The 15,769-nt window shown below is 34.9% G+C and overlaps 1 protein-coding gene across 8 annotated transcripts in view; it reads left to right on the top strand.

Moving 5' to 3' along the window:
- Window positions 1-15,769, top strand: part of ANK2 (ankyrin 2) — a 336,115-nt gene that overhangs the window by 194,511 nt on the left and 125,835 nt on the right. For all 8 annotated transcript variants that reach the window (XM_029941812.1, XM_029941804.1, XM_029941796.1 and 5 more), the window contains exons 6-9: window positions 3,894-4,079; window positions 4,522-4,545; window positions 8,383-8,481; window positions 9,914-10,012. In XM_029941812.1, the coding sequence (XP_029797672.1) occupies window positions 3,894-4,079; window positions 4,522-4,545; window positions 8,383-8,481; window positions 9,914-10,012 (408 nt within the window). The remainder of the gene's footprint in view (window positions 1-3,893; window positions 4,080-4,521; window positions 4,546-8,382; window positions 8,482-9,913; window positions 10,013-15,769) is intronic.

Genomic DNA, 15,769 nt, shown 5'->3' with positions numbered 1-15,769 from the left:
GGATCTCTGTTACCTTGTCTAAAATATGCTAGGAATGTTCATGTTACTTTTGCAACGTACAACAGCGGCCATGAACAAATGAGCCAGGGCACACAGTGCAATGAGTTTATGCCTTGATTTGGGATTCATGTCAATTTATTCTTATATGAACTCATGCTCCATTCAATTTGTCATTCTCTAGGTTTTGGGGGCTTTTATACTACTCTAAAATTAGATTGCAGTAAATTCTATTCATCCCTTTTCATCAATATTTTATCTGTTAGGATCCAATTCAGTTCTTTAAAGAAACAATTTTTAATGATCAGAAAGTATTCATAGGTATTTGTGTTAGCACAATTTTATGAGGAATGTGTGATGAAAAAAAGCCGTTCACATTTTCTGAAGCACAAATTATGGCATGTAGTTGTATGACTGTGGTTATAGCAGCAACTAAATGGAAACTTCAAATTCAGTTCAGTATCAAAACATTCAGGACATCCATACAGAAGAAGGGTTTGGAGTTGGACAATTTAGGACATCGCTTTTTTTTTTTCTATGCATGTCCTTCAAGAAGCAGACTTGGTTTGTTATTTTCCTTCTCATTTTTGCTTAGGCAGGTTAAGGAGCAAGTTCACTGGTTGCTTAGAACTGTGATTTTTAAGTAATGCTCCAGAAACTCTTGAGTTTGGAGAAACTGTATCCAAACCATCACTGTGAGGTGGTGCTTCACGGGGCCACCAGAAGCTTGGAAGTGAGTGACACAGAGGAGAATGGAAAAAAGTTCCGTTGGGACATGCCACTCCTCACCCCTTTCAACCAGATTATGCAAGCTTTGTTTTTCCTTTCTCATATTCTGTGCCCCCGCTGATAAACTTTAAAATTTCTTTTCTTGTTCTACTTCTGTATTCTGTATTTTTATATATGGTCCAATCTTGGCCATCTTAAATAATGTTCCCACATTTACACAATGATATAGAAGAATTTTACAAGACAGTTATTTTTTGATTACTGTTAATATTTCACTCCTGACTTGACCCCCAGAAACTGGGTTGGTAACTTTTAATGTCTAATAGAACTTCCTTTATGAAAAATTTAAGTGAAATAAACATGAACTCCCTTCTATTCTATGCTGGGGGGAAGAGAGCATCATAATCTATTAAATCCATTTTCAGTCCCTTTGGTAGAAAACTTTTTATGGAGGGAATTGCAATAACTTTCTGACAGCTTATTTTCATTAGTTAAAAGAAAATCCCAAGAAATCACTATTAATGGGACCATGTTTCTTACTTGCTTATGACTGGAAAACACAACTGTCCAATGTAAAATGATTTCAATTTTTTTATTTAGCATACAGATTTTACACTCTTACCATATGGGTAAAGTGTGACTTTTATGATTTGGGGCCATTTTTTCCCCAAGACATTACTTATGTCAATGAGTAGCATATGGCTATTTTTAGGCGAATTTTGAGTAACTATGTGAGACTCTATCTCTGTATCAGGACAACTGAGAAATGTACCAAAATAAGGAAATCTACGTTTGTTTTATTTTGTTTTCTTGAATGCAGAATCATTTACCCAAAGAAACCTTGACACTGCAGAGTTCTAGGCACCAGATAAATTTCTGATTTCTAGTTGATGGTTTAGAGAAGTTCAGCTCGCTGATATTCTTAGCTGTCTCAAGGCTCCTTTGGTCTAGATCTCTGTAGCATTTCAGTCCAGTTCCAAAACTATCCCTTTTTGTACACTGCATCACCAGAGGCCGTGTTATACTGTGATTCTCAGGAAATTAAAACCCTCTCTGATTTCTATGCAAAAATTCAGCTTCTGCCAGTGAATCATATGAAGTTTTGAATCTTAGCTTAAACATTTGTATGCTTGTTGTCTCATTTATTAATCACTTAAATAACTAAAATTAATTTTTTCCTGACTGGACACATATAAGCTTCGTTGATTCATTCTCTGACCCCACCCCCCGCTGGCCCTCACGATTATCAAGTAACACACATATGGACAAATCCCGGCACATCCCCTTTTAGTCTATCATTCTGTAAAAAACTACCATCTTTACAGGGCTGTAGGGCTGATTACTGTTGGATATTTTATGTTGTATTGCCAGATACCTTCTACAGTCTCATGTGCACATGTGTGAATATGCCTAAAGAAGACATTTTCCTCTGAATCCAATTGAAGCCCTAATCTGTAAAAATTAATTTCTAATCAAGACATTGTGACCACTTTAAAAATCATATCATTACAAGGTTATTCAATATTTCTATGAAACTCATGTTTGAAAATAAATCTGTAAATATTTTAAAATTCCCTTAATGATAGCAATTGACATTGGTAAATACATGATGAAAAATGAAGTTACTGAATTTTAATATGGGTTCCTTTTTTCATAGAGTTAGCTGACACACTTGAAAAAATCATTTCAAATATTCACCCCTTCCTCATGAAGTCTGGTTAGAATGAAATCCATGTGGTAGACATCCAAAGTTAAATTCTTTGAGAATTCTCTGTCCTTTCAGTACCATTTTTATAACTCCTTACTCTCCTTCTTCCTGAACGTAACCAAAATTGAAGGCTAAAAACTTTTTAATTAGGTTCAGTACTGTCAGCAAATGCTGTATCCAATAACAAAGTTCACACTCTTTTAATATAAACTATCACAGTGTTGCAAGGGATGATCAAATATGTGTATGATAATGAACCTGTTCTTTGTTTCTGCACAGAGTACTTAATTTGTGCCAAAGTTCTAGATTTAGGCTACTATTTTTAATTCAACAACACTACATGTTTTAGTCTTCTATTCTGTCAAGTAGTATGTTTATTTAAAAGTCAATCTTATTAAAACAAATTCAAGTCTTTTTTGTGGCAGTGCAATAAGGAAATCATTTTTTCTCAAAAGCCTACAGTGTTAAAAAGTTATCAGTGATAACAAATCGAATAGTTAGATTATGGTAAATTGCTGTTGTCTCTAAAATGTAATCATTAATATACGATCGTATTGTCCTCATCTCTTCCATGCATGGAAACTTCTGAGACTTGTTTTCAAGCTTTTGTGGAGTAAGGGAGGTTTTAGAACACACAGAGCCTAGGATATATTTTTTTCTATTTATTTGTTACCTTTCCATGAACTGAATACTTGTTTCTAGAGAGAAAACATGGTTCCCAATTTTCAAGCACGATTATCCATCTACCCCTAAAAGTCCTTTAACTCTGATGATCTGTACTATTGTTTTATTTTTAACTGTTTCCCAAGTTTAGAATTAAAAATCTGTTTTTTCCTTACCTAGCACATTATATCTAAATGATCTAAGTAACATAAAATTCAATGAAGTACAAAATTAATGAACTAGCCTTATTTATCAAAAAGTTTTAGGTTATATTATGTCCCAAACTTGCCAAATTAATTGGTAACAGACCATTCCATTGGTAGTTATTATTGTTTTCCCCTAATCAATACAGAGACATTTAGAAGCTTACATACTTAATTACATGATTTATTTCCCTTTCTTAGCTACCTTATTTTTGATTCTCAATCAGACTTAGTCTCCATGAGTCCAACCCTTCCCACTTTTTCCTTTCTATTATTTGGTATTACTTAACATTGTTTCAATTTTTATTTTCCCATTCTAAGCATACACTTAGGTTCGTATCATGTGGAGTGTGCTTTGTCAGGGAATGCAGATGTTTTTCAAAATATGTAGAACAGAAGCTAGGAAAACAATCTGATAAAGTCCAGAGTATGGCAAATGACCGATGATCATCTGCCTTAATCTTCCCAGTAATATTTAATCCCTTTGCTCTTCTTCTCCATCATAATTCTTATTTTAAACATTAGAGGCATGGCTTAGAGTTGGAGCCCGTGCTGCCAAAGGTTAATTGAGGGTTTTTCTTCTATTTTGCTAGGATGGCTTTACGCCACTGGCTGTGGCGCTCCAGCAAGGACACAACCAGGCAGTGGCCATCCTCTTGGAGAATGACACCAAAGGGAAAGTGAGGCTGCCAGCCCTGCATATTGCAGCGAGGAAAGATGACACCAAGTCTGCCGCACTCCTGCTTCAGAACGATCACAACGCTGACGTACAATCCAAGGTAAAAGCTGAACACATTTGTGGACAGGAACTCTCCGGCTGCCAGCTTCCTCCTGGGGGATGATAAAGAAGTAGGCCATGGTGATAATGCAAAATTACTTCCAGTCACCACAAGAGATAAATTACCGTCAGAGGTATTTCAGAAAGAAGGGGACTGTCTGTTGGGTTTAATAAGAACAAAAATTTAAGATAATTTTCTCTTAAAGATGAGGTTCAGTGTTTTAGGAATCTGCTTACTTAGTCCATGTTTAGTCACAAATAATAGAAAGGGAATGAGCAAGGTAAAATCGTATTGTATATATGGTGTTATGGATGGCTTTTCTCAGTAGGAGTATTTGGGCGTGTTGGAACAGCGTATCCAGCTTCAGGGAGCAGGTTGAGAGTTTACTTAATTTTTCACTGTGTAATATCTTCCCTCTTCTTCCCACACAACACTGCTTCAGATGATGGTGAATAGGACAACTGAGGTACAGTATCGTGGTTATACCCAAATATACCTTGTTTTCGTTTATTTTAGTTTTTTGCCCAGTTAGAATAAATGCTCACTAATTCATACTAATGATCGGAATTTCCATTATTAGGAAATTAATTTTAAAAACTTTTCCCATAATTAAGGCAAATGAATGATTCAAACATTTTGATGTAACATGTATTTGAAGCTTTTTAAATCCGTGAAACTATTTAAATAGCTTATCAGAGTAGAGCATGAAATAAATCTCTTCCTTATTATGTATCTTACTGAACTGGCTTTACTATTAATTTTTTGCCGGTAAGAGATATGACCTTCTCTTAATGAAATTTCTCTGCTTACAGTTCAGCAGAGTGCAATTTAAGGAGGTTTCTTTGCAACTGTTCTTTCCTCTTATCTCATTGTAGTTGCCCTTTTCTTCCTGTATGTTTTAAACCACATTGCATATAATCAATAGTGATATTGAGGATTTTATGACCAAAGCATTTGCTTTTATCTTGCTAAGTCTTAACAGTACTTGACATGAAATTATCTATTTTCCACATACCAAAGTAAGTCACATTGATCACCAAGGACATTCAGTTCAGAAGCCTCTCAGTAGTGTGTGTGTGTGTGTGTGTGTGTGTGTGTGTGTGTGTGTGTGTGTAGAGTCTCTCCTTGGCCATTGCTACTGAGATGCCTCCTATTGTTGAAAGTATAGTATAAAAATTATCCAGTATTCAAAGGTAAATGACTGTATAGATTGATTTTCACTTCATTGAGGGGACTCTGTAGACTAGTATCTCATGATCACTGGGCTGTGGACCTAGTAAGGTTTTGAGCATTCATTTAGTATTTATTTAGAGTATTGTATTTCTAAATTTAAAATCTTGTTTGTTAACAAATTTACCTATTGAGATATGAATATACTTGAATTAGTCAGATTATTTCTTTTGTTCCATATCTGTGCATGGAACTGAGGTCATAGATTAAAAAAGAAAGCCCCCCTTGCTTGGTGAAATTTCATTTTTTTTAATAGTTTACTGTCAAATTGGTTTCCATACAACACCCAGTGCTCTTCCCCACAAGTGCCTTCCCTCCATCATCACCACCTCTCCCCCCTCCCCCCGCCCTCCACCCTCGGTTCGTTTTCAGTATCCAATAGTCTCTCAGGTTTTGGGTCCCTCTCTCTCCCCAACTCTCTTACCCCCTTCTCCTCTCCATGGTCCTCCATTAGGTTTCTCCTGTTCTCCTGTTAGACCTATGACTGCAAACATATGGTATCTGTCCTTCTCTGCCTGACTTATTTCGCTTAGCAGGATACCCTTGAGGTCCATTCACTTTGCTACAAATGGCCATATATCATTCTTTCTCATTGCCATGTAGTTCTCCATTGTGTATATATACCACATCTTCTTGATCCACTCATCAGGTGATGGACATTTAGGCTCCTTCCATGATTTGGCTTTGTAGAAAGTGCTGCTATGAACATTGGGGTACATGTGCCCCTATGCATCAGCACTTCTGTATCCCATGGGTAGATCCCCAGCAGTGCTATTGCTGGGTCATAGGGGAGTTCTATCCATAGTTTTCTGAGGAACCTCCACACTGTTTTCCAGAGTGGCTGCACCAGTTTACATTCCCACCAACAGTGTAGGAGGGTGCCCGTCTCTCCACACCCTCGCCAGCATCTATAGTCTCGAAATTTCTTAAGATTAGAAACCTATAAATTGATATCTTCATTGCTGCTTTTAATAATTTTAAATTTTAGATGAATGTTTTGTGGTTGTTTGAGACATTTTTTTAAACATTTTTGGCTGTAAACATTGTATTGAAAGCAACAGTTTGGGAAGATTCATACTGAGTTAGAAATATTTCTTTGAGGGCAATCGAGTAACAAATAGGAGCCCTTCCATTGACTCCCCTGTAGAAAAGTGAACTGAGCGTTCTACTCCATGGTAACCAGGCAAGAGTTTCTCTGAGGGGCTTGTGCGAGCCATGTGTCGATCTAAGAGTCACAGTCTGAAACATCATCATGGATTGTTGAGGCTATGTCAGAGGTAAATTGGTTTATTTTTGCAAATCAGAAAAATAATTTGAAAATGATTCACCAGGAATCTCTACATTCTTTTCCTGCAATTAAATTGTAATTTAAATGATAGACTTAGATTCAGGATATATCTGGGTGACAGGAACTATCAAGATTCAAATGAAAAACTTCCAGTCAATTATTTCCTAAAATATAAAAATTTGACATTTTATAAAATAACAGCCAGGTTGTAGACTGATGTTTCCCTCCATTTTGACATGAGTATTTGGCATCCTGTAGACACAAAAATATCATTACCACAAGTGTGGGATTTAGATTGATAGTTACTATTATTATTTTGTGTCTTATTTCTCTATAGTCGGAAAGAACTTGTAGCTAATTTGGTTAATAGCACAGAAGAATTTCCATTACCTAAGATACACGAATGCTTGTTTAGTCAGTTTAAAAAACACAAAGTCACCAAAAACTATCAAGTGAATAGAAAATTAACGGTTGTGATTCAGATAATATTTTTTAAAACAATATTATATACATCAAAGTTCATTTCAAATAAAAGGGAATGATACAAAATAACCTCAAAGCTGCAGGCTTTGATATCCAATTCTACAGGAACCGTCTCTATTGTTCCTCATCTTTTGTTGAGTAATGAAAATTATGGAGAGCAAGGATAATAGATTTTTGTGTATTCTAATAACAAAAGAATAAATATGCTTCTATTGTGAAAATGGCAAAAATTTCTAACTAAAGTTCATCAGAAAAAGGAGTGAAAGGAAGTATACTTTTCTTCCACAAAGATTTTCAGACTCATTTTTTAAATGTTCCGAGAGTAGGAGTGCAGTTGGTTAAGCATCTGTCTTCCACTCAGGTCATGGTCTTGTGGTTCGTGAGTTCAAGCCCCTCAATGGGCTCTGCACTGAGCGTGCAGAGCCAGCTTTGCATCCTCTCTATCCTTCTCTCTCTCTGCCCCTCCTTCACTCTTGCTCTCTCTCTCTCTCTTTCAAAAATAAATAAATATTTTTAAAAAGCATTTTGGGAGTAAGCAGTTCTCTAATGCCCATACAATTGATTTAACTTGCTTATTATTTTATATCAATTCTATTGATAAAATTGGGTTTAACTAACATTAAAAATTGTGTTCAGCTAATTTTTTTATTTATTTTATATTTACGTTGATGCCAGGTATATTATTTAATTTTTGTTTTATAACTTTTTTCATTATAACAGCATAGTCTCACTAAACACAGGTATTAGAGAAGACAGAAAAATCATGACAGTGTAAGTGATGTGGAATGAATTGTACACTCTCTGTAAGAGTTTCTCACAATATTTTATAGTTCCAAAGACACAATGCCAACTGACGCTGTTTTCTTTTTTTAATTAAAAGTCCCAAACTAAACAAAACTGTAGTTTTGTGTCTTTCTCTGAAGAAAAAAATTTAAATTCATTATCATGTGAATCCTATGTCTGAAACCTTGTTATTTAATCATATTCTGTTTTTCTCTAAAGCTTAACCAACTCAAGAAATATGATTTTGTATAAACAACAAATCTCATAAGTAGATAAATCATGAAGCTAATTGCAAATATTGTTGCCAAGAACTATAGGGTGTTTATTTATCTGCTTATAGACTTATTTACTACCTTGTAGTACTAAAATTTAAAGAGCTTTATTAAGGCATTTATTATCTTAATTGTTTTGCTCACATATTCGGTAGACAATTACATGTGATTTTCTTCACTAATCCAGGGACTATAACATATGGCGGTGAAATTATTTACCAATTGTTATTTTCTTTGCTTTCTATAGAGTGGTTTTACCCCTTTGCACATTGCCGCCCACTATGGAAATGTCAACGTGGCGACTCTTCTTCTAAACCGAGGAGCTGCTGTGGACTTCACAGCAAGGGTATGGTTTAAGATAGTTTCTCATTTTAGATGGCAGGAAATGAGCAGTTTATTAAGGTAAAAATAAATAACAATAAAGGTTTGGGTTTTTTGCTTTCCCCTTGACTGGATCTGTGCTGGATATATTAGATTTTTCTTTTTTTTTTCTTTGAATCACAGGACATCATCATGACCCAATAAATGAGAAATAAGAATGTGTAAATTCACAGGCACACAAAGCATTTGTAGTAGTTAAAGAGGATATTAGTTCTGACCTCAGTGTGAGTAGTCGTAGTTAAAGATCACTCTATGAATCATGAAGGAGCAGCTTCAAGTCAATAAAAAATTACTGTTAAAACATTAATGATCAAATGTGTAAGAACATTTATACAGTGTTATGATAATTATAGGGCACACAATCTGACAGAAAAATGTTTTTAATGAATTGAGAATTTGCTCATATAAGGAGTATAACCAAAATACAGCACAAGGCATCACATTGCATTATATGTTTAATGATGTGCTTTCACTGGAAAGAATTCACTGACACGATAATGACAAAACTCAGTGTACTTAGTGTGAATCAGTAAATGCAATATTTGAATATTTGAAAAATCATGACCTATAAGAAATCAGGTATATATTCTTGTCATAATAATGATATATGATAGCCAAGAAAATAAATAACTATAATTCATATATATAGTGTTTTTGGTCCTGAGAAGTCTTCTGTACTGAAGCTGTGTCAAGTTTTGCATACTGAATTATTCTGAAGATATTTTTAAGAATAATTTTTAATGGTTATTAAATATGTATATTTGCATCCTATTTTTAAACCTAGGAAACTTTAAGGTCTCAAAATCTATCAGTGCATGGATACCGTAGAAAGAGCGATAGACATTGGACTAGAGCTCTGTCCTAAGTAGAATCTACAAAAGTGCTCCCTTTGTCTCTTGACAGTGTGTACAATGTAATGTGTACATTTAATACATTAGTAGCATTGTAGTTATGGACTAACTTAGTTATGCAGCTTCATTCCATTTTTCATTCTCTAACTATAGTGCTGTGTGGTTTGTGTGCTTTTTTGTTCCTTAAAAATCAAAGACATGAGGGGTGGCTCAGTCGGTTAAGCATCCGGCTTCAGCCCAGGTCATGATCTCACAGTTTGTGAGTTCAAGCCCCGCATCAGGCTCTGTGCTGACAGCTAGCTCGGAACCTGCTTCAGATTCTATATCTCCCTCTCTCTCTGACCTTCCCCTGCTTGTACTGTCTCTCTCTGATTCTCAAAAATAAATTTAAAAAAATTTTTAAAAAATCAAAGACATGAAACTTTAGAAACCTTGAATCAAATTACCACATGGGTCACAACCTTCTTTGTGCCCTTTAACACAAAGTCTTCACCATCATGCCCTGTCATACCCAACATGCTCTTGTTTGGTCTTTCCATGGTGTAGAATGGAATCACTCCTCTGCATGTGGCTTCCAAAAGGGGAAACACAAACATGGTGAAGCTCTTACTGGATCGTGGTGGTCAGATCGATGCCAAAACTAGGGTGAGTGTCTCTGTTCTTTGAATTTCCTACCATTTTTGTTTTTTGTATTCTTGAAGCAGACACCTTTAAATACGAGTTCCTAAATATAAACAATGTGCTTTTAAGGAAATTGCTTTCTTGGATTTGATTTAAATTTCATACAATATTTAAAGGTTTCTTCTTGTAAAGTGAAATTAATATTTGCTCATAAGTGCTGAAGAAACAGAATCCTAGCCCCTCAAGGAGACAGTTTTTTAAGTCCTTGCTTATTTTGGGGAAGAAAGATCAAAGGTGGAATGGAAGCATCTCTGATAATTAGCTGTAAATTTCAAAAACCTAAACTCGTAAGCATGAAGCTTTGAGATTGTGATTTTTACATAAAATATTTTAATACATGTTGACAATCTTTTGCTTCTAATGTCCCAATTTTTAGATCATTTTTCTTAAGTGGCCATGCTATACTGACCTGAGCAAAAAATTTGCTATATGCTTATGGAACAATGGCATACAGTTATTATATTGCACCTTTAGTCAATCCAATTTGGTAAGAGGCAGTGTCCTTCATTCATTTAAATTTGTTAAGTAAAATGTAATTCTGAGTTTTCTATATTCCCCACAAATAGATAATAAGATAGGCAGGAGAATACAATTGTTAGAAGCACAGCCTCAGAAGGCAGAGTACCTGAGTTCAAATTTTACCTCCACAACTTACTAGCTGTATGATATTGGCCACTGACTTACTGTCTTCTCTGAAGCTCGGCTAATACTGGTACCTATCTCATACGGTTGTATGAGAATTAACTCTTAGATTATTATTATTTATCTTTTTTAAAGTGCGATTGGTCAATAACTTAGCTACTCATAATTTTTTATTATGTTACTGAAATTATATGTAGTTACTTGCTTAAACATTAAAAAAGTAGTTCAATATTCATTCTCTGGAATAGATTTGCTTAATCATAGACTTTGGCAAAATTTTAAATATTCCTATAATGAGAACATTTTGAAATACATGGTGTAAGAAGTCTATGAAAGATTGGGGAATAGGATGTGTCCCTTATGATATTTTTTTAATCTTTACTTTGTTTAGTCCTGGGACTTTATATTCTCAGTGCCAAAGGACTAAGGATCAAATCTAGATCTTTTGCAAATCTTGAGGCAAGCAAATGCTTTTATTTAATTAGCCTTATCCTCTTTGAGCTTTCAGGAAGTATACCAGTTCCAGACTGTACATTCTGGTTTTTAATGACCTCAGGAAATGTTGCTTTCTTAATCTCATTTCTTTAAGACATTTGATCCAAATTATCTGTCATATTATTATGTGGGAATTTTAGAGTGGTTTGCTTTGTGTGTCAAGATCTTTGTTGTAGAGTCTACTGTCTTTGTATTGGAGTTTTATAGTATATTATATTAGTGCTTGCTTTGTTGGCATGCCTTTTCCCTTGCTGTGCTGCATGTACGTATGCAAAATTTGGAACAATTATGCACAGTGTTGCATGCCTTGCTTACTTGTTTTTCATGTTTGAAGGAGAGTTTCTGTGCCTCCTCCTTTAAGGACATCATTAACATAATGTCTCTCTTTACACTAACCTCTCTGTTTCTGTTGAGACTCTCTAATAATTGAGAGTACCAATGGATAGAAAGCACTTGGCAAATGCAATAGAATTTTATCTTGGCCAATGTCTTAAAAATCAACATGCTCTTATTAGTAGTTTTCTGGAGTATTCATTCATTTTGAGGCAAGATCATTGCAATACTTGCTTAGTTCTTTAAAAGATGCTCTCATTTGCATTACCTACATACATTTGCATATGTAATTTAAGTCTAATTCCAAATAGGCAGTGCATTCTCATAAAAAGAATACTAAGATACGGAGAGAAATGAATTCTTATGCTAGTTCTGCCATTAACTAATTGTTCTTAAGCAAGTTAATCAAATATAAGCCTTGGTTTCTTCTGTAAGGGATTATTTGGGCTGTATTTCATCCAGTGAAGTCTTTAGATATACAAATGAGTTGAATTTCATTCAAGAATTTATAAATTAAAACTGTATTTTGTCATTGTATACATTGTGTATTCTGTTCATTCATTCCTAAACAGTTTTTGAGTTCCTACTTGATGCCTAGAGATACAACAGTTAATAAGATAGACAAGGTCCCTTTACTCACAGAGATGCAAGTTAAAGTACCCAAGGAATTAGGTTAGCAGTATGCTAGTAAAGTTTAGTAATTGGCTTTCAAAAAACAAACAAATGAACTCTGATTTATAGCTTTTGGCTTTGCTGACTACTGTAGTCTACTTCCATAACTTCATCACGACCAGTTAGAGCTACCAATATGGTATCACTGAATACAAAATTGGGAAGAGATGTGCACAAACTTGGCTCTCACTAGTTTGTGCAAGCTGGCTGGAGCACACACCAGCATTCAGTACAGTATTGAATGGTTGTACTGAGCTTTTCCCACCAAAAGTTAAAATACTTCTTTATCTCTAAGGAGTTGGATTTTAAAAGCAATTGAATTCTTTAAATTCTGGCTATAACTAAAACAACTGTATCTGTCTTATTAAGGAAAAATCAACTAGGAGGTAATATTGAAATTGAGGACTGTGGTCACGACTTTGGAGGCTAGTTCTGTAATTTTCACATTTTATTATTAAAATAAAAGGAATCTGGTTAGCATTTTCCTTTTGTCTTTTGAAAATATATTTTAAAGGGGCACTTGGGTGGCTCAGTAGTTTAAGCGTCCGACTTCAGCTCAGGTCATGATCTTCCGGCTCTTGAGTTTGAGCCTCGCCTTGGGCTCTGTGCTGACAGCTCAGAGGCTGGAGCCTGCTTTGGAGTCTGTGTCCCTCTCTCTCTCTGCCCCTCTCCTACTCACACTCTATGTCTCTCTCTCAAAAATATATAAACATTTAAAAATTTTTTTAAATAAAAAAGAATATATTTTAAAATAGAAAAATTTTACATTTACTATTGACTACTTTTTAGGTAGTACAACAGAGCTTCTATATGAGGAATTAAAAATAATATATTTTTCTTTCATTTTTAAAATCATAGAGATCTCAGTTTCTTGTAGCAAACATGTTAGTCATAAACATTTTCAATCTAGTATATTCTATTAAGAATTTTCCACTTGATCTTCTCATTGTTAATCTCATTTATAAAGTTTTCATTATCTGGAGAAAAGCAGAATATGTAGAGGCTTTGGGGTTATTAAAAAAAATCTTGCCCACTGTTTCTTCCCCACCCTCGCTATCACTTTGTCAGTCATTGAGACGTTTTGCATGTCACTGACATTCTCATCACTGACTAGGATCTAGTGGAAAACTGAGACATTTTCACCAGAGCTCTGGTTTTCTGGTATCTGAGAAACCTCACATTAATGTTAAAAACATTAACAGAAACTTCATAGCTAGTTTAAAGTGATATTATTAATCCAGGTTTTATTGAGAACATTATTCTTTTTTATTTTTTTAAATTATGTATTGTTTATATGTGGAGACACTCCATATAAGGTTAAAATATTGAAATGCATGTTTCGGTGCAAATAATAAAAGTATACAAAACATTAAAAGATGATGAACAAAAACTAATGTATCAGGAAAAAAAATGTTCATAATTAATAAAGCAACAGCAATAGTGGCTACCAATTGTCATATGCCCCCTGTTCTAGGCCACCTGCTAAATACTCTACAAATATCATTTTATTTTCTTTTCCTAATAATTTATGAAGTATGTATTATCTGCTTGTTGAGAAAACGTGGAGGCCTTCATTTGAGAAATGAGACTTCCAAGGGGAAAAGTGAGTTTCAGAGAAGTTATGTAACTTCACCTAGGACACACAGGGTAGTAATTAGAAGAGCCTGTGTGCACACACAGACTTCAGAATACATCTACAATCTAAGCAGAGAGGGAGGAGGGGAAAAGATAAGGAAAGAGCTGGTTGTAAGAAGCTAATGCTGTGGGTTATCAACTGGAAAAATGGTGTCCCTCTGATGTTGATTGATTTAACCTATTAAGGATTATCAACATCATGGTGTGATATGAACTGATTCTAGTGAAGAAAAAAAAAAGAACACAGGGAAAGGAACTCTCGGAGGAGAGGAACATAACCTTCAAATACTGTCTTAAAATTTTAAGTTTAAAAAAGATATTGAACAGATCATTGCCCCTAGGAATTTAAAAAAATTAAATAAAGAAGTCTTTGAACACAAATCGTTGGTAAGATTGGGGGGGACAATAATGAGATAATGTACTTTGCTTGGTTAATGTACTTGTAGAAAATATCTAAAATCTATTCAGATTGAACATGTTGGGAAATCTGAATTTGGTATAATTCACATATCCCTGATAAAGGTAGATAAATTGCATTAGATTTAGAATCAATGTAATCTCTATTGGTCTTTGATGTTCTTGTTCATTTTTAACGTTCTCTATATTGTCCAATAGTTATCCTAAGAATATCAGAAGGTTTTAGCATGATTACGGAATGAATATTTCATGTATTCTGTAGGAAAAATACCTATTCTAAAAATGATTTAAGACTGAGTCCCATCATCTTTCAAACAAGGTTGTAGTTAAATAGGATAAGAAAAATTATCCCCATTTTATATATTGTGAAGCTGAGCCTCAGAGAGAATATCCATGGTGACTGATCTGAGACTCACACCTGAGACTCCTTGATTTCCAGAACCCATTTGCTGGACCACTGCATATAATGCCTTCATTCACTATGATGGATTTCTCAAACTCTAGATCTCAGTGGAGCCCTCACCAAGAATATGTTTGAGAAATAACCCTATATTTAATAGTTATATAACTTAAATAGCAAAAAATACTCTGTACCTTAAAGACAGGTATGTTATCAAGATACAAAAGCATAATCATCTTAATTGCTTTGCCCGCACAGTTTCTTTTTTAGGCTCCTCTCCAGCAAACTTTAATATAACTTGGCATCCCCACTACAGTAGTTAAATACTTTTTTTTTCTTTTTTCTGGAAAGGCAGTCTTTTCAGGCTAATTCCTACATATCTAAAATTGCAAGATCTATTTTGGATATTCAGTATCTTAATACTAGCTAAGTAGACTTAACCAAGCAAAGTATCATTATAATTCAAGTTCCTACCTAGCCCAGGGCACTGAGTGCCTCAGTCAGTTAAATGTCTGGCTTTCGATCTCTGCTTAGGTCATGATCTCATGGTTCCTGAGTTCCAACCTTGGACTCTGCGCTGATAAATAACTGAAGGTCCTAGCCAGGACCAGAGTGCGTGTTCAAATTTGATCATTTGAATATGGATTTATTAAAGGATCTGTTCCTAACATTGCAGGTGGATTGTAGGGAAGGCACAAGGGATAGTAAAGTATCCCCCGAGCTACCAGCAACAGGACTCATTACCAACCCTAGGCCTGCAAGGTGAGAAGTAGGTTGCCAGAACTTCAAAGGAGAGAACTGCACGAAGGAGGCTACTTTGGCCAGAGCATAATCTTTGGTAAAGAGACACAACCAGACTAAGGAGATCCTTTACAGAGTGGCTTCAGTTCTTGCTGCATTTTCCATATCCAAATTGAAGCCAGAGGGCAAGGTTGCTCACCAATACAGTCTACAGAGTCTTTCTGTCAGACATGGAGCAGAGGAGAGAAAGAAGAGCATGGATCTGGAAAGTAAAGGGAAAATATCTAGCATTGGAATCCTAGAATGTTGGGATAGGAAGAGCATTGTGACTCAGATAACTTATATTTATTAGGGGGAAAGCATAACTCAAAAACAGTGGTTCTGGA

This window comes from Suricata suricatta, chromosome 1, assembly GCF_006229205.1.
Source record: "Suricata suricatta isolate VVHF042 chromosome 1, meerkat_22Aug2017_6uvM2_HiC, whole genome shotgun sequence".
Taxonomy (NCBI): domain Eukaryota; kingdom Metazoa; phylum Chordata; class Mammalia; order Carnivora; family Herpestidae; genus Suricata; species Suricata suricatta.
The sequence above is the reverse complement of the archived record's forward strand: the minus strand, read 5'-3'. Positions and strand labels throughout refer to the sequence as shown.